The 15,604-nt window shown below is 37.8% G+C and overlaps 2 protein-coding genes and 1 long non-coding RNA gene across 4 annotated transcripts in view; 2 read left to right on the forward strand and 1 right to left on the reverse strand.

The window, feature by feature from the left end:
• LOC309512702 (transmembrane protein 132C) overlaps positions 1-6,279 on the forward strand; it is a 328,786-nt gene extending 322,507 nt beyond the window's left edge. For both annotated transcript variants that reach the window (XM_082188408.1, XM_082188409.1), the window contains exon 9: positions 4,637-6,279. In XM_082188408.1, the coding sequence (XP_082044534.1) occupies positions 4,637-5,833 (1,197 nt within the window). In that variant the 3' untranslated portion in view covers positions 5,834-6,279. The remainder of the gene's footprint in view (positions 1-4,636) is intronic.
• A 1,060-nt stretch (positions 6,280-7,339) lies between these two features.
• LOC309512743 lies at positions 7,340-14,470 on the forward strand. Its single transcript, XR_014211161.1, has 2 exons — positions 7,340-12,354; positions 12,439-14,470. It is a non-coding gene; the product is annotated as an uncharacterized lncRNA (long non-coding RNA).
• The window catches only part of slc15a4 (solute carrier family 15 member 4), a 67,767-nt gene continuing 65,570 nt past the window's right edge, over positions 13,408-15,604 (reverse strand). Inside the window, exon 9 of the mRNA XM_082188426.1 lies at positions 13,408-15,574. Within this exon, the coding sequence (XP_082044552.1) occupies positions 15,423-15,574 (152 nt within the window). The 3' untranslated portion in view covers positions 13,408-15,422. The remainder of the gene's footprint in view (positions 15,575-15,604) is intronic.

Raw genomic sequence — 15,604 nt, forward strand, 5'->3', positions numbered from 1 at the left:
TACCAGAGAAGAGAACATGAATATCGAGCAAGTCAACAGGATATTGGAAACATACAAAGATAATTGTATTCATCCTCATATTTTATGCAGAATTACCACTAAAACTGAATGGCTCTGAATTTGTTATATAAAACTCGTTTATAAAACCAGCGCCGTCCCCGATCTGCAGCCTGCCACAGTCTCCTATTGAGAACACACAGATGGTGTGTACACCATGTTAAATGTGCTTAAAATGCCCATAGCTGAAAGGGAACCTCATAAATGACTGATTTGGAACACTCTATATAGGCAGCAATTCTGCTACAATCATATCAAATAAAATTGTGTTTCTTATATTAGTATATAAGTATATATATTTTAATGTAGGCCTATGTGACACGAGGTAGTTACAATAATTTTTCACACCGGGTCAAAATTGCAAGGGTAACACCTAGGGATGGGCATGATTAATCGACGATCGATAATTGATCGTTAAGAATTTCGTCGATCACGTTTATTTGTTATCGATTAAACTAATGCAGGTTGCGTTGCGTGTCTTGAAGCAATGGAATTAATTTTAGCGCGGAGGTACCTGTGCATCCCGGCAACGTCAGTCCCCGGCTGCCCCGGCTTGACAGAGCGGGTGTTTTCGGCGGCTGGACTGGCTGTCACCAGGTTGCGGTCGCGTCTGATCCCAGATCATGTCAACATGCTTATCTTTCTCAACAGAAATCAGTAGACTGGTGCAGAAGTTCTATGGGAACTTCATGCGTTTTCTCAGATCGGATAGCTATCTGATTTATCAAAACGATTCCATTTACACCTGGTCACATAAATGTGTTATGTGCTAAAAAATATGCACACAATTTAAGTGCATATTTAAATTGTTGCACGTCATCGAATGCAACTGATATGAGTTGCATTTTATTGATCATCAGCGAAAATTTCTAAATCAAAGACCGCAACAAGATATTGCGGCAACAGCCCTGGTAAGATCATTTCGGTTCTTTACTTTTAATGAAGATGATTGTGTGTTGATGAATGACTTTCACTTTGATTTACGATAGTTTGCACGTTAGCTTGATGAATAGATGCTCATCTGTGGTGATGCGTGTTGAAGTAGCGTCGTCATATCTGGATATAACATGACATAGCCTATAGCCTATAACACGCTCTCACACGTTTATTTCTTATCATTTTTGGGATAAGTCAAATTTACATATGTGGTTTCAACAACCAGATGCATTTACTCTTGTCCAGTTTCGTCTGGAATGCGTCTCAGATATAAAGTATAAAGTGGTTTGAGCGATCGGATTTAAATCCGTCTCGAATGCGTTTCGGAGGGCATTTAGATTTGGTCTTTTCACGACCGGATAGCTATCCGATCACAGAAAACGGATGAAGTGGCCATTGTTCTCTGTTTAAGAACGCCGGCTCGCAGCTGCAGGTTCCGCTGGTTTAGAGCACCGCAGGGATCTTCAAATCTACCGAACGTCCAGTTTCACTGCCACAAGTTGATCTTCTTGTAATAAAGATCTCATCGAGGACAAACAAACTGTATTTTTGTATTTTCATTGCATTTTTAATTTATAAAAAGTTAAAGAAATAATGAATTTCAATATAAAAATATTAATGATTAATCGATAGTCGATCGTTAATTCTCCCGACGATCGACTAAGAAAATTTAATCGAATGCCCATCCCTAGTAACACCTTTATTTTACATGGTCCTTGTTACGTTACATATAGTTACAATAGTAATAACTATAAATGATGCATAATTACATGCAACCAGTCCTAATCCTATAACTCTACAGTAAGTACATGTAGTTACTTAATATTACAAGTGATAAATTATTACATTCAGAAATAATGTAAATTACAATTTATTTATTTTTTACAAACATTATAAACAGTATAAACGTGTTTTAGTTCCCTTGACTCCACAACAATTCTTACATTTAACATTGTTCAGAACAGAACTGGAATGAAAACTATAAGTGTAAAACAAACAAACTGGCATTCATAATAAATGCTAAGCCTAGACAAAATTATTTAAAGCGAAACTGAAGCTCCCAGCAATGCGGGAAATGCGCTATACAAATAAACCTGGGCTCATGCACCTCTCTCATTCAGAACAAATCCAAATATGCTTTGTGCCATGTTTGCACTTTGGAATATGGAATAAGTTAAAGCACATTTCAGATGATAAAAAAAAGTGACATGTTCTGGGAAATATGGTATTCATTTTTTTTTTTTTTTTTTACTATTTCAGTAAAACTTATTTTCTGTTGCAGAAATGTCAGATTTAAATGGTTAAATATGAGCTCAGATTTAATATGTGCCATTTATTGCCACACACACACAAAAAAAAAACATTTTAAAAGGAAATATTAATATGTATAGCCAACAAATTAGAGAAAAATTTCCGTGACTTGTGCTGAAGAAACGAGCATTTAAGCTACAGCAACCAAACTCTTTTAATCGATCGCTTGTATCAAAATAACATGCAGCAGGATCAACTGGAATGCGATGATGGCCTTTGCACTAATTAATACCAATTAAATAAGTCTATCTCCAAGAACGCTGGCCATTGTAAGGATGAAAAAAATCTAAATCAGAAGTCATTAAAAAAAACATTAAAAACAGATTCCAAATCCGGAATATATAAACACACCACAAAATCCTTCTGGAGCTCACAGTATGCTTTTAAAGTATTACAGATATCATCATGAGCACCTCCCTCATTCGCGGTCTCACTGCATGATTAGAGTGCTCTGGGAGTCCCCCCTCCCCTCTAGAAGGATTTGTAGCGTGTTATTCACGGACAGGCAGAGAGCATTGATGTCTTGGTAAGTGAAGAGCTTAAGATGCTTGTGTTGCAAATCCCTATATGCAGCTCCATATCCGTAATGGCACTGTTATCTCCTCATATCTTTTTAATCTGACTCCTCCTGACCCTCCAAGTAGAGCAGACACAACTCTGATCTCATGGCCTACATTAAAGGATTGTTGTGTGGATTCAGACACCGTATATTAGTAAAGTCACAGGCAGTGACATGGGCTCCAACTCAATATGAGGGAGTGAACTCGTTGTCTACTCCAAAACACATTGGGAACAATTATTTGCCCCTTTTATTTTTTTCCAAGATAACCGCTCTGAGTCTTCTCCTATAATGCCTGATGAGTTTGGAGAACGCCTGACAAGAGATCAGAGACCATTCCTCCATACAGAATCCCTCCAGATCCTTCAGATTCCCAGATCCATGTCGGCGCTGCTTCTCTTCAGTTCACCTCACTCATTTTCTATAGGGTTCAGGTCAGGGACTGGGGTGGCCATTGCAAATGCTTGGTTCTGTGATCAGTGACCCATTTTTGTTTTGATTTTGATGTTTGTTTTTGGAGCACTGTCCTGTTGGAAGATCCAAACATGGCCCGTTATAAGATTCCTAGCAGAGGTTGTCAGGTTTAGATTTTTTTATCTGTTGGTATTTGATCAAATCCATGATGCCATGTTTTTGAACAAGATGTCCAGGAGTATTTCATTTTACACATGGTGTACTTTTTTTTATCCCTGTGTGCTGTGCACCAAACCCATCTTAAGTGTTTGCTGCCCAAAAAGCTGCTTTTTTTTTTTTTTTCATCTGACCACAGAACCCGTCCCGTTTGAAGTTCCAGTAGTGTCAGTTACTTTTCAAACGTTCTATGGACAGATACAAACAAAAAAGAGCTTTTTGGCAGCAAACACTTAATATGGGTTTGGTTCACAGTACACACTGGCCAGAGGTCCTGGACATCTTGTTCAGATACATGGCATCATGGATCTGATCAAATACCAACAGATAAAAAATCTAAACCTGACAACCTCTGCTAGAAATCTTATAACGGGCCATGTTTGGATCTTCCAACAGAACAGTGATCCAAAAACAAACATCAAAACAAAAATGGGTCACTGAACACAAAACCAAGCATTTGCAATGGCCACCCCTGTCCCAGACCTGAACCCTATAGAAAATGAGAGGGCTGAACTGAAGAGAAGAAGCGCCAACATGGATCTGGGAATCTGAAGGATCTGGAGAGATTCTGTATGGAGGAATGGTCTCTGATCTCTTGTCAGGTGTTCTCCAAACTCATCAGGCATTATTGGAGAAGACTCAGAGCTGTTATCTTGGCAAAAGGAGATTGCAGAAAGTATTTAATAACTGGGAGCCAATAATTATGGCCAGCATGTTTTGGAGAAAAACATTTATTTCATAATGTGATCATTATTCTTTCAATTCTTTTATTTAAATAAAAGGTTAGATTTTTGCCATATTTATATATATATATATGGCAGCTGTGACAAAAACATGATGACACAAAGTACTGTTGTCAAGAAAAAAAGTTTCAATAAACAAAATATAAAATCACATTTTAGGCATCTCAACCTTATAATGTAAAGAAAGAAATTCCTATTTTTATGTTATTATATTATTAATGTTTCTTTTTTTTTTCGTTAAATGAGGACTATATGACGGCAAAATAATCTAAATGTAAAAACAAAGCAATTGAGCATTCACAAGAAAATATAAATTGATACACTAACTGATAAGGTACAAATACATTATTTGTTGCTGAAGCATTCAAACGTATCTGGATGTTCTTTTTGCTCTCTATAGGAGGCGCTGATCAGTGCTTGGCTGCAGTTCAGTGACGGCTCCATGGCTCCTCTGGACCTGTACAACCCGGAGCACTTTGTTCTGACCGCTACTTCTCTGGATGAGGATGTGGTGTCCATACGGCAGGACGCTTCAAGCCAGTGGCCGGTTATTTCAGCGCGAGCCGAGGGACAAGGTCTGCTAGTGCACGTAGAAATGACGGTATGTGAAGTGTGTCAGAAATTTAAGCGCCGAAGTGTCCTAGCGGCTGGAAACTGCAACATCCGTGTGAAGTTTGGTCGCAGCGAAAGCGCCTTGAGGCCGGGTGACTACGGCCAAGATGGAGAGGACATGGACAACAGACCAGGTGACCGCAGACAGAACCCGTCCCTCCCGGACAGGACTGGAATGGACAACCACTACTATGGAAGCTCCATCTCAGACATAGAGGATGGTATCATGAGACGAATCACCACCACGACCAAAACAGCCATCATCAGAAGACCAGGTGGAGACAAGCTCTCAGACGATGGGAGCCAGTTGCCTGGCATTCCAATCGATTTCTCAGACTTCCCCGCTCAAGTGGACCTTCCCCGAGGACATAACGTGGATGAAGACGACCTTCAAATACCTCACGGACTTACTGACCTTGAAATTGGGATGTACGCTTTGTTAGGTGTCTTCTGCTTGGCTATTCTGGTCTTCCTCATCAATTGCATCTCATACACTCTCAAGTACCAACACAAGGAGATGTCAATCGAGGGCCAGGAGAGCATGAACCACGCTCACGACTGGGTGTGGCTGGGGAACGACGCCGAACTTCTGGAGAGCCACGTGAGTTTGTCTCCACAGACCGACGAGCACATCACCATTATGGACTCCAGCTTAGGAGGGTTAGAAGAAGGGAGCCACCTTCTCAACGGCGGTTCTTTGCAGAAGAACGTTCAAGGCCAGGTGCACAGAGGAGCCGACACCGCCACAGTCTGCACGGGGAAAGACAGCAAAGGCGATTCGCCAACGACCAAAAGGAAACGTGTGAAGTTTACCACGTTCACCACCATCCCAGTGGAAAGTGTTAGTCCGGCAAAGGAAAATTTGGGAGTCGATCCTGACGATGACATTAAGTGGGTATGTCAGGATGTTGAGCTCGGCGACTCCAAGGAATTACGAAACTACATGGAAAGACTAAACGACAGTGTTTTAAAGGAAGTGGCTTAGTCGAATCAATGTGTGCTAACTGAACTCACCCATATGCCTTTGTAAAAGAGACAATTACGAGCCAGGGAACAACTGCTACATAAACCTTACTGAACACAACACATCAGCCATTACATAAAGTATGTCTAGCGTTCTTGTGGTTTGACATGCCATCAGTGGGACAATGCTAAGACTTATGGCAAAATATGCCTTTTTAAAAGATGAATCAAATCTTTTTTGTATATTCATTTATATTATGTTCTCTATTCTCCTCTTTTTTTTTTTTAAATGATTTTATTTTAGCACCTTTTGTAGTTAAAAAAAAAAACTGAACTGTATTTCCAGGCTTGCCAATGCTCTGCACTCACTTATGAGGCTACAGGACTGTACGCAGATGGTGACATGTAGATTAAGGACTGTAATATTAATGAATCATTGTAAATAAAGTGCACATAGAATGGTTTGGATTTTTTTGCCTTATGAGTTTTATTTCTGGCCAGTGTATTGCTTGCTGGATTCTGGATATATTTAAATTATTCACCAAGAGACCTTGAGTCACCAAGTTTGACATTTTCTTTTTTGGCCGCTTTTTTTGTTGGTAAAGAATGTCTCAAAACCTTTTCCTCAGCCTGAGCGGTAAACATGTTATTCAACCCAGTACTGCCGAACTAAATCAATTACACAGTTCCTCAAGGCTGTTTAAATTATACTTTATTTCCCAAATCTGAGTTATAACCTTTTGTTGCTTGAAGAGTCAGAAACAAGCTGTTTCAACTGAGATAGGAACCTTATTAAAGTACTAAAGGAAACTCGGCTCAAGTCATTTTTGACCATGGACATTTTCAGGGTGTTGGAAATTAAATAAATTATAAATTCCAAAAAATTAAAGCAATCAATTCTAATCTAATTCGCAATAGCTACAACATTGGGGGAGAAAGAAAAAAAAGGCCAATATTTATGCAGCATATGATAAGAGTCTTGCTTGAAAAAGGCCAAATTAATTCTATAATGGTTGTACTACATGTTAATGTGACATTTGCACCGCAATCCTTCAAGCCAAAATATTCTAACCTTTCACTACACAAATGCCAATTATTGTCTAATTAACCTATAGTAGATACTTCTTGCAAGTGCTCAATTGTATTTTCTTCTCAGTTTTATTAATGGGAAACTATCAGTCTTCAGTGAAAATCATTAACAGCCTCTGAAAGCAGACGGGAAGGATGAGATTCTGCACTTTTAACCAATTAAACAAACGATAAAGAATCAAGTGTTATTGACCGATTTCAGGTTTAACTAAGACAAACCGAGAGCAAATTTTGTCATTTTATTTACTGCATCCAAAATGGTTAAAGTATATTTTAATCAATTCCATCCATCCATCCATCCATCCTCCAAACCACTTTATCCTCTACAGGTGCGGTGAGCAATCTATGGCATCGGCACACGGAGGGATAATCACTGGCACTTGACAATAGAGGTGTATTTCATTTAAATAAAGTTCCTCAAACTTGCATACGGATGTACACACATCATATTTTATTAAAGTTAGGAGCTATAAATTATATTAAAGTTCTGTTAAAGATTCCTTGTTCTTTTCAGTGACGTTTACATTTTCTTGCCTTAAATAGGGATTTTTGGTCATTACACAAGAATATTTCAACGGCATTCAATGTCGCAATTAACTAACAAAGACTGCATAAATACCAAGACGGTTCACTTATATTACTATGAATGGGAGAAAGTGCAGTGTACTGCCAAATATAATCAGAATAATTACTGCATCTGCCATTACTCAAGTTCCCATAGAAACAGTCAGTGTCCTGAGACTCCTGCTTAATTAGGACTGCACGTGCGCATTGGCTTTACCAACCTGAAATATACTCTTTTTTTTTCTTTTTCTTTTTATGCTATCTGAGCATAAGAAACGACTTTTGAGACCATTCATGTCAGATTTGAAATATATTATTTAAATGTGAGTTTGGCAAGCAGTTTTTGAGATTTCAATATTTCCCCATTCAAGTAGATTAGAGTTGGTCTTGCCCAAAATAGCTGCTGGAGACATTGCAAATATGGCAGCCAAGTGAACTGACTTTCCCTTGAGCATAACACCTTTGTTAACCAATTAAAATCAAGTATTTTAGAGAGGCGCATAAGGAACTGATAATGAATAATGGACTATTATCTTGATTTAAGATATTGATTACTACAGTATATTGAAAAATCCTCTCTCTAACATTGGTGTGGAAATATAATCTCAATCTTAATAAAACAGGTTTAAGTAAAAGTGCCGAGGTCCTGGTACTAGCGCGTGTTCATTTTTAAAAGAAAAGAAAATTCATCATTTACTCACCCTCATGTTGTTTCAAACTCATATGGCTGTCTGTCTTCTGTGGAACACTGAAAAAGCACTATGAAAGTACAAATAAAACACAATGTCATGTTTAATTCAATGTGTTATTTGCCATTTTGTGAAATTTACTAGTAATTGCTGAGTGATAGATACCTTTAGTATAGTAAAAGCTACAATATAGCTTTGCATGAGTGAGTTTTGAGACTGTTAACAACCAATGTTGTCAAACCTGGTATGTCACGTCTTCATGCACCATATTTGAATGTAGGTGAACACGAATGATGGAGAGCTACGGCTTCAGAAGACTTGGAATATAGCACACAAACCCTGCGGTCTGCTTTTATGCTCCTGTTTCTGGCATTTTTGATGCATCTGTCCTCATTTGCTTTCAACGTATAGAGCAGCACAAACCTCCAGCCAAGCTTCTGCTTTTGTGTTCCACAGGTTTTGAACGACATGAAAGGATAGTTCACCCCAAGTTTCATTTTTGGGTCAACTAACCCTGAGAGTCTGAGCAAACTAACAGCCCACAACCACAAAGTTGCTCAGATTCCTAATTAAGACGACAGAACTTTGGAGAGTTGTTATTAAAAACAGGTTCTGGTAGTCTCGCACAGAGCTCTCTTGTAATTATCAGTTATTCTGCTTTTGTTTTTCAGATATGTTGAATACGCACCAGTAGCATCATGTCTACACAATTACAGCTGCTGCTGTGAGTCTTGGGTTATTGATCTGGTCTAAGCCTAATGAAAACAACCGTATTGAATAAAGCCAAAGTGTACAACATTTCTAATCCCCGTTTCTCCTCCTCTGCCGTTCCGCTTCTCTCTTTTATCAGGAGTATCATATCAATCACATCCTCTTTCATTGCCTGAGGCTCCTCTCTTTTCCTGTTTCCGTCTGACACCATCGTGTCTTCTGTCTTTCCATGACACACACAGAGACAGTTTTGTTTTCTAGTATCCTGACAAATTACGTTTTTTTTCTTCTTTTTTTTCTCTATTTTTGTTCAGTCTCCCTGCCATTAAATTTGAATGCGTCTCTATAAGCGGCGAGGTGGATGTATACGGGGAGCGTGTTGCACAGGGGTATTGTGAACGGAGGTGCAGCCTGTGATCTGTGAAGGGCACTTCAAGCTGAGTTGACTAGGGGAGGAATAATCTATGGCACAGAGAGGGAGAATGACGGATGGATCTCTGGCTGTAATTAACACATCTTTTATAATCACGTCTGCTCATTTTCTAGCATCATCAGCAGGGGGGAACATTTCATTTCAGCATGACTTGTAACAAAATCCTTCTCTCCGTTTATATACTGCCTTTTTTCTTCTTAGGCATGACTTGTACATCTGTCAGCCTCTCAGTAGGTGCAGGCTGAATATGTTGAGCTCAGGATCATCAGTCACATGTGAAGGGTCAAAGGTCTGCTTGGTTAGCATGGTCATCATGTTAGTCCCTGCTGGTTGATACTGTAACAGCACCATCTGGCAGCATAAATCATTTTAATCCACTGATGGTATGTGCTGTACTCTGATCAAATATATGAACAACAGTTTGTGAGGTTCAGGACTGACTTTAAAAATTTTAAGTGTTTTAATCCCTGTTTTTGATTACCAACATTCTTCAAAATGTTATTGTTTCGCAGAAAAAAATCAAAAATAAATAAATAATGTATACCGGTTTGAAATGACATGAGGATGAGTAAATGATGACAGCATGATTTGGTGAACTATACATTTATCCAAACTGTTTACTTCTCTGGTGTATCAATGTGAATTGTAATGGATGTGTAAAGTCAGATTTATTTCAAAATTGAGGAGAACTATCTAATTGCTTTTATCATTCAAACCAAACAAACTTATTTTAGTAAAATGTAGAATGTAGATACATGGAAATAATTTTGAAATGTGGTGTAAGACGAGTTTAGATATATAATCAATGATCTCAGTTAAAAAGTGTGATCATGCTTGTGATAAAGCATAGCCTACTTATTTCGAAAATAGTATACTTTAAGAGAATACACTTGAATGCACTTGAAATACACTTATATTAAATGCAATTGGTTGAACTTGAGTGCTTTTGTGACCCACTTAAGTAGGACTTAAGGACATATTAAATATCATAACTACTGTTGTCTGAAATATGGTTAAATACTGCCCCATGCCCCAAGCATTAATGGTAACTAAATTATACTTAAATATCATTTAAATTGACACTTGTCATGTGTGTGTGTGTATATATATATATTACACGTGTAAAGATGAAGTTGCATCATGGGCAGTGCCGCCTCAAAAAATGGATGAGAAAATAATCCATATTACAAAAAATAAAACTGCGTAAATATGACAAAATGTGACATTAAAACGTGTACAAATAACTTGTTTTTCTAAAGTTATTTAGATAGCGACAAAGGTAAAGTAATGTCTCTCGCATCTCCCCTGAGCCCATTGAGTCCTAGTGCCCCTAATGCGTGTTGTGGGTTTGGTGGGGGGGTAATTGAAAAAGAAAAGGCAGGGGAAAGTCACATACTACCAACACTCTAATTACGAGTAAGGCACAGCTTTAGGAAGAAAATAAAATACATTCAGTAAAAAGAAGTTGATATTGAGTAACTTACACAAATATAGCTCCAAAGCCACAGCTGAACCTTAGAGTCTCTGAGCCAAACAGTCAGGACTGCTGAAGTTCCTGAATGAACCGAAGGAGTCAATGACACACAAAAAACTGCCACGTGTTGCCACGCCACCTACTGGCATATCGATGTAACTTGTAGAGTCACTAAAAAACTCAAGACAGGCAAAGAGATACAAACAGCTGAATTGATTGAACTACATATCAGTACTTTTGGAACACCGCTCGACCAAACTTTTGTATAAAATACAAACAAAGACCCTTTTAAAGCAAGTCTCCAGGTTAGCAAAAAAAAAAAAACGGGTGGATATGAGTAGAGCTTTCCACTTCGACAGTACGCCTACTGCCATCTACTGCCATCCTCAACATGTTTGCCATTAAAGGGGTCATCGGACGCCCATTTTCCACAAGTTGGTATGATTCTTTAGGGTCTTCATGTAAAGTTTGTAACACACTTTGGTTAAAATTCCTCAATGGTTGTGTAAAACAACACCCCTTTTACCTCCGCAAAAACAGCTCTGTTCACAGCGACCGTTTCGGTGCATGTCTCTTTAAATGATAATGAGCAAATACTCACCCCACCCCTCTCTTCCATGGGGGGTGTCGACACAAGACTTGTAAAGTGCTGCCTTGGCAACCTGCCTTAACTGGAGGGTGGAAATATGCTAATACAGGACAGCCTGTCAGTGGTCCTGAGCAGAGCATGAGCAATATGATGTCATATTGCTCATAAAATTCAAACGGCTTGATTATTGAGTGTTTAGGCTTTTTGATTATAAAAAAAAAAAAAAAAAAAGAGCAAGTGGATTTTCTTCATTGTATGGTGGTTGTGGCCACACACTGCAAAGACACATTTATGTGCAAACACCATTTAAAAGTGAATTTTGCATCTGATGACCCCTTTAAACATTCATTTTGAATTTATACATTTTTGGAGAAAAAATAGCCTTTATAAGAGAAGCCACTGGCAATTTTGACAGATAAGATTAATTTTCTATGGTAGGCCTATCTGAAATCAATGGACCCTTTTCACATTCTAAGTGTTATTATTATTAATTATGTACACTTATAAAAAATATACTACTGTTTATCACTATCTATCTCTTCTAAATTCCCTTTTGGAAGGTCATAGAAACCATGTTGTGGAATCTTTTCTTTTCTACTCGAGCAAATGGTAATGCAATAATGCAAAAATATATTTGTTGTAGATTCCATTCACCACTTTAGAAGTTTACACAACTATGATGGTTTCTGCTTCTGAGAACGCCCGAAAATATGAAAAGGGTCCAGTGTCTCATTTGGAAGTCTGTGCCCTTCAGAGGTCACGGCCGCATACGTTGTTGAGGTTGTCTCAGTTCAGGAACGTAACCATTATAAAATGTACTGTTATTCCTTGTGAGCCTTAAATTATTGTTATATCTTTCTTTCTATGGAATGTAATGGTTACTTTTCTGAAATGAAGCAGCCACAGACAAAGGCGACCTCCAGAGGGCGCAGCATTCCAAATAAGACAGCACTGTGATTGACTGTTTTACACTGACAGAAATTAAGGCTATAATGTGACTGATTATCAAGGCACATGTGAAGTTAACCACCACACTTTTCTTATGGCAGAGCTGCTTATATAAATATGCCAGAATGAGTAACAGGTTTACAGAATTAGCTGAAATTACTCTCTCACTCAGTAGGGGCTAGCTAGTTTGCTGCCAACCGTTGGATTGTAGTTATTCTATTAATATGGTAATCATATTTCCCATAAATTCAAGTATAAGGACTGATTTAGGATCAATTAGAAAATCCTGTTTATGTCCTGTCCACACACACACACACACACACCCCTGTACAGCAGCAGCAGGTCAGGTCATGTTTGTTCATGCCCTGCTGATATGACACTCTTGACCTCTCACCTTCTGGTACATGCACAATACTCACATTTACAATATCCCACAGAGCAGCTTTATGGTTCACAGGCATGTGCACTCATAAGAACATAATATCTGTGAGGTCAATGTCTCAGATCAAATGTGAAACGCAGTAAGCCATGCCAGATGTACTGTGTGGAGATGTAGTGCACAGGTCAAACATGCTAACATCATAATCCCTCTCTACTGTATATCCATCAATTTATATATATATTATATATAAGATTTGCCATGTTGAATGGTGTATTAGAATAGTGTTCTCTCTTACAAGACAAGAGGGGTCATGTTTAGGAACACTGACCTTCCAGAGTCACATGAAGCATCCATCGTTGATATACTGTGCTTACACCTTCAGCTCTTCAGCTTTTTAATAGAGCACAACACTGTAAAAAAACATGGAGGCGGTAGAAATATATAGGCTGTGTCAACAGTCTGACTCAGACTGAGGAAGAAAAAGAGCAGTGGAGTTCAAACAGCTCGCTGGCGGTCACAGTCTTAGGAAACGACTCGTCATTCTAGATATGCTTGGGTGAAGAGTGATGATGTTCTGATTTCACGCTCGTCTGATGAAATCAGACAAATGCAATTGAATGTGAGAGATCGCAAGCTTTGCATACGAGCTTGGAAAATGAAAGCTGTAATAAACGGGCGACTCGTTTTCAAACGGCTCTCTCACAGACACACACACACTATAGGTCAGATGCATTTTATTGAACAACAACAACAAAGAATTTTAAACAAAAGCATGAAGAAAAAAAAAAATCACAATTTCACTGCACAAACTCAAATGTGTTTAAGAAAATTTTGCATTGCATGATCTTAGACTCTTTGGGGAAAACAGAATCATTTTACATATTTAGAAAGCTTTAAAACAGTATTTATTCATGCCCAGTTAATATGAATGATGCCCTTTTCTCCTACCGCATTTTTTTCACTAAATTGATCTCAGATTCAAACGGCTCTACTGTTAATACTGTCTATCATAACACATTTAAGAGGATTTTAATCACTCTTGTTTTGAACTACCTAATGTAAAAGTGTAAGGATGAGATTAAAAAAATTGCATCAGTTGCAACAGTCATGTGGAGCAACTTTTGTCATTGAAGGCACGAGGAGTAACTGCTGAAAAAGTGCAACTCATATTTCATAGAACTACCTGTTTGTGAAAACGCATAAAAAGCACCAGAAGCATAATGGGAGTGCTGTATTTTGTAGCTTGTTGTCATAGCGAAGACAGCAGACGTAGTTTAGTTGGCAAAAAACTGCAGCAAAAAGGGATGTCGTTGCAAAATGTGCATATAAATGACATCAAGCAAGACTCCCTCCACACAGCATGATGATATGTATGAATTTGAGGTATACATGGATGTATCATAAGCCTGCATGTAAAATTCATGGTTCTAAATCCTCAATTATAAATGTGATTTTTGCTTGAGATTAGTGCAAAGTGATTTCACTACATAACCTCATTTTGATGACAATCTGAGCTTGAGGTTTGTTGTTCATCAAAAAACTTAATGCAATCTTAAAAAGTTCATGAATCATTACAAACGAGATGAGGGTGTTTCCAAAGGAAACACTATTCATTTGCATTTGCAGAGATATTCTTGCTGTAAAGGTGCATGCGTCATGATATCAGCACTCTTTGTGCAAATTCATAATTTCTCAGATAATACACTCATATTACAAGAGCGATGAAGTGTCTGGCTTTACAACTTATAATTAAAATGATTAAAAACAAGCTAATGGAAAACTAATGCCTGATAAAATATCTAAAAGTAAGAAAAGCTTTTAATGCCACAGGTTTAGTACCAAAGTTACAAATGTAATCAAATTGTTAAGGACACAATTATGCATTTGATTATTTATTTAAAAAAAAAATTCAAGTCTTTTGCAATTCAACTTTTATCAACTACTTCACACTGATGTTCAAACAATAACTATATGGGTTCCTTATGATTCATTGGCTACACATTTGATACTGTAGGAGTAGCCAACCACTTTTGCCATTTTAGACATCAGCCGATTATTATTAACAGTATCTCAAAATACAGCCAATATGTTCTGTATATATTAATAATTTAAAATGAATAAAGTGACCAAAGATACACCATACAGTACAAATGGTGCTTTAAAAAATGTTTATCGTTAAAAAATTTGCTTTGTTTTTAAAAGTACCACAGAAAGATACCATTTTAAATAAATTTGAACAGGAATACAGTCTTACCTTTTTGAGCATAAAAAATAAAAGGTTCAATAAATATTCAATTCAAACTGGCAATTAGTAATACAACCCATCGTAAACAATTTAAAAACCACCTTCAATTAATGAATTCAGTAATATCGTTCGCAGTCAAAACAACAAAAATGTATGAATACCTGTTGTTCAAACGACACACTACAACAAACAAGCATTTCATAATCCAGTTCGCTGATGGAGTGAACAATCCTCATTTTCAACCATTTCATACACAATATTTTAGTTAATTATTGCGTAAGTTTTGTGTTTTGTTTTCTTTCAAATTGTCTCAAGTGTTTAGAGGTGGCAACAGAATGGCCAGTTCTAGGAAACACAGGGGGATTCAAGTTGAGTCAAACATTTTAAATCCTACCTCATTTTCCAAATACTAAGAGGCTTAAAGTTTGTCACATGGTTGGTGGTTGAGGAATGGTGAAGGTGAGAGTTTGGCTGATGATGAAGAGGGTCATGAGTTGGCCAGAGACTGCCTGTGGTTCCCTGCTCTGGGCTTCTGTTTGTCATACTTCACAGACACAATGAGGAAGATCAGGAGTGTGACTCCCTGAATGGCGGCCAGGAGGAAGAAGTAGTAATTCAGTGTGCACCCGTTGATGTTGCCTACAGAGAGAAGAAAAGGTGAGAAAAAGG

The sequence above is a fragment of the Leuciscus leuciscus genome, assembly GCF_965113295.1.
Source record: "Leuciscus leuciscus genome assembly, chromosome: 13".
Lineage (NCBI taxonomy): Eukaryota > Metazoa > Chordata > Actinopteri > Cypriniformes > Leuciscidae > Leuciscus > Leuciscus leuciscus.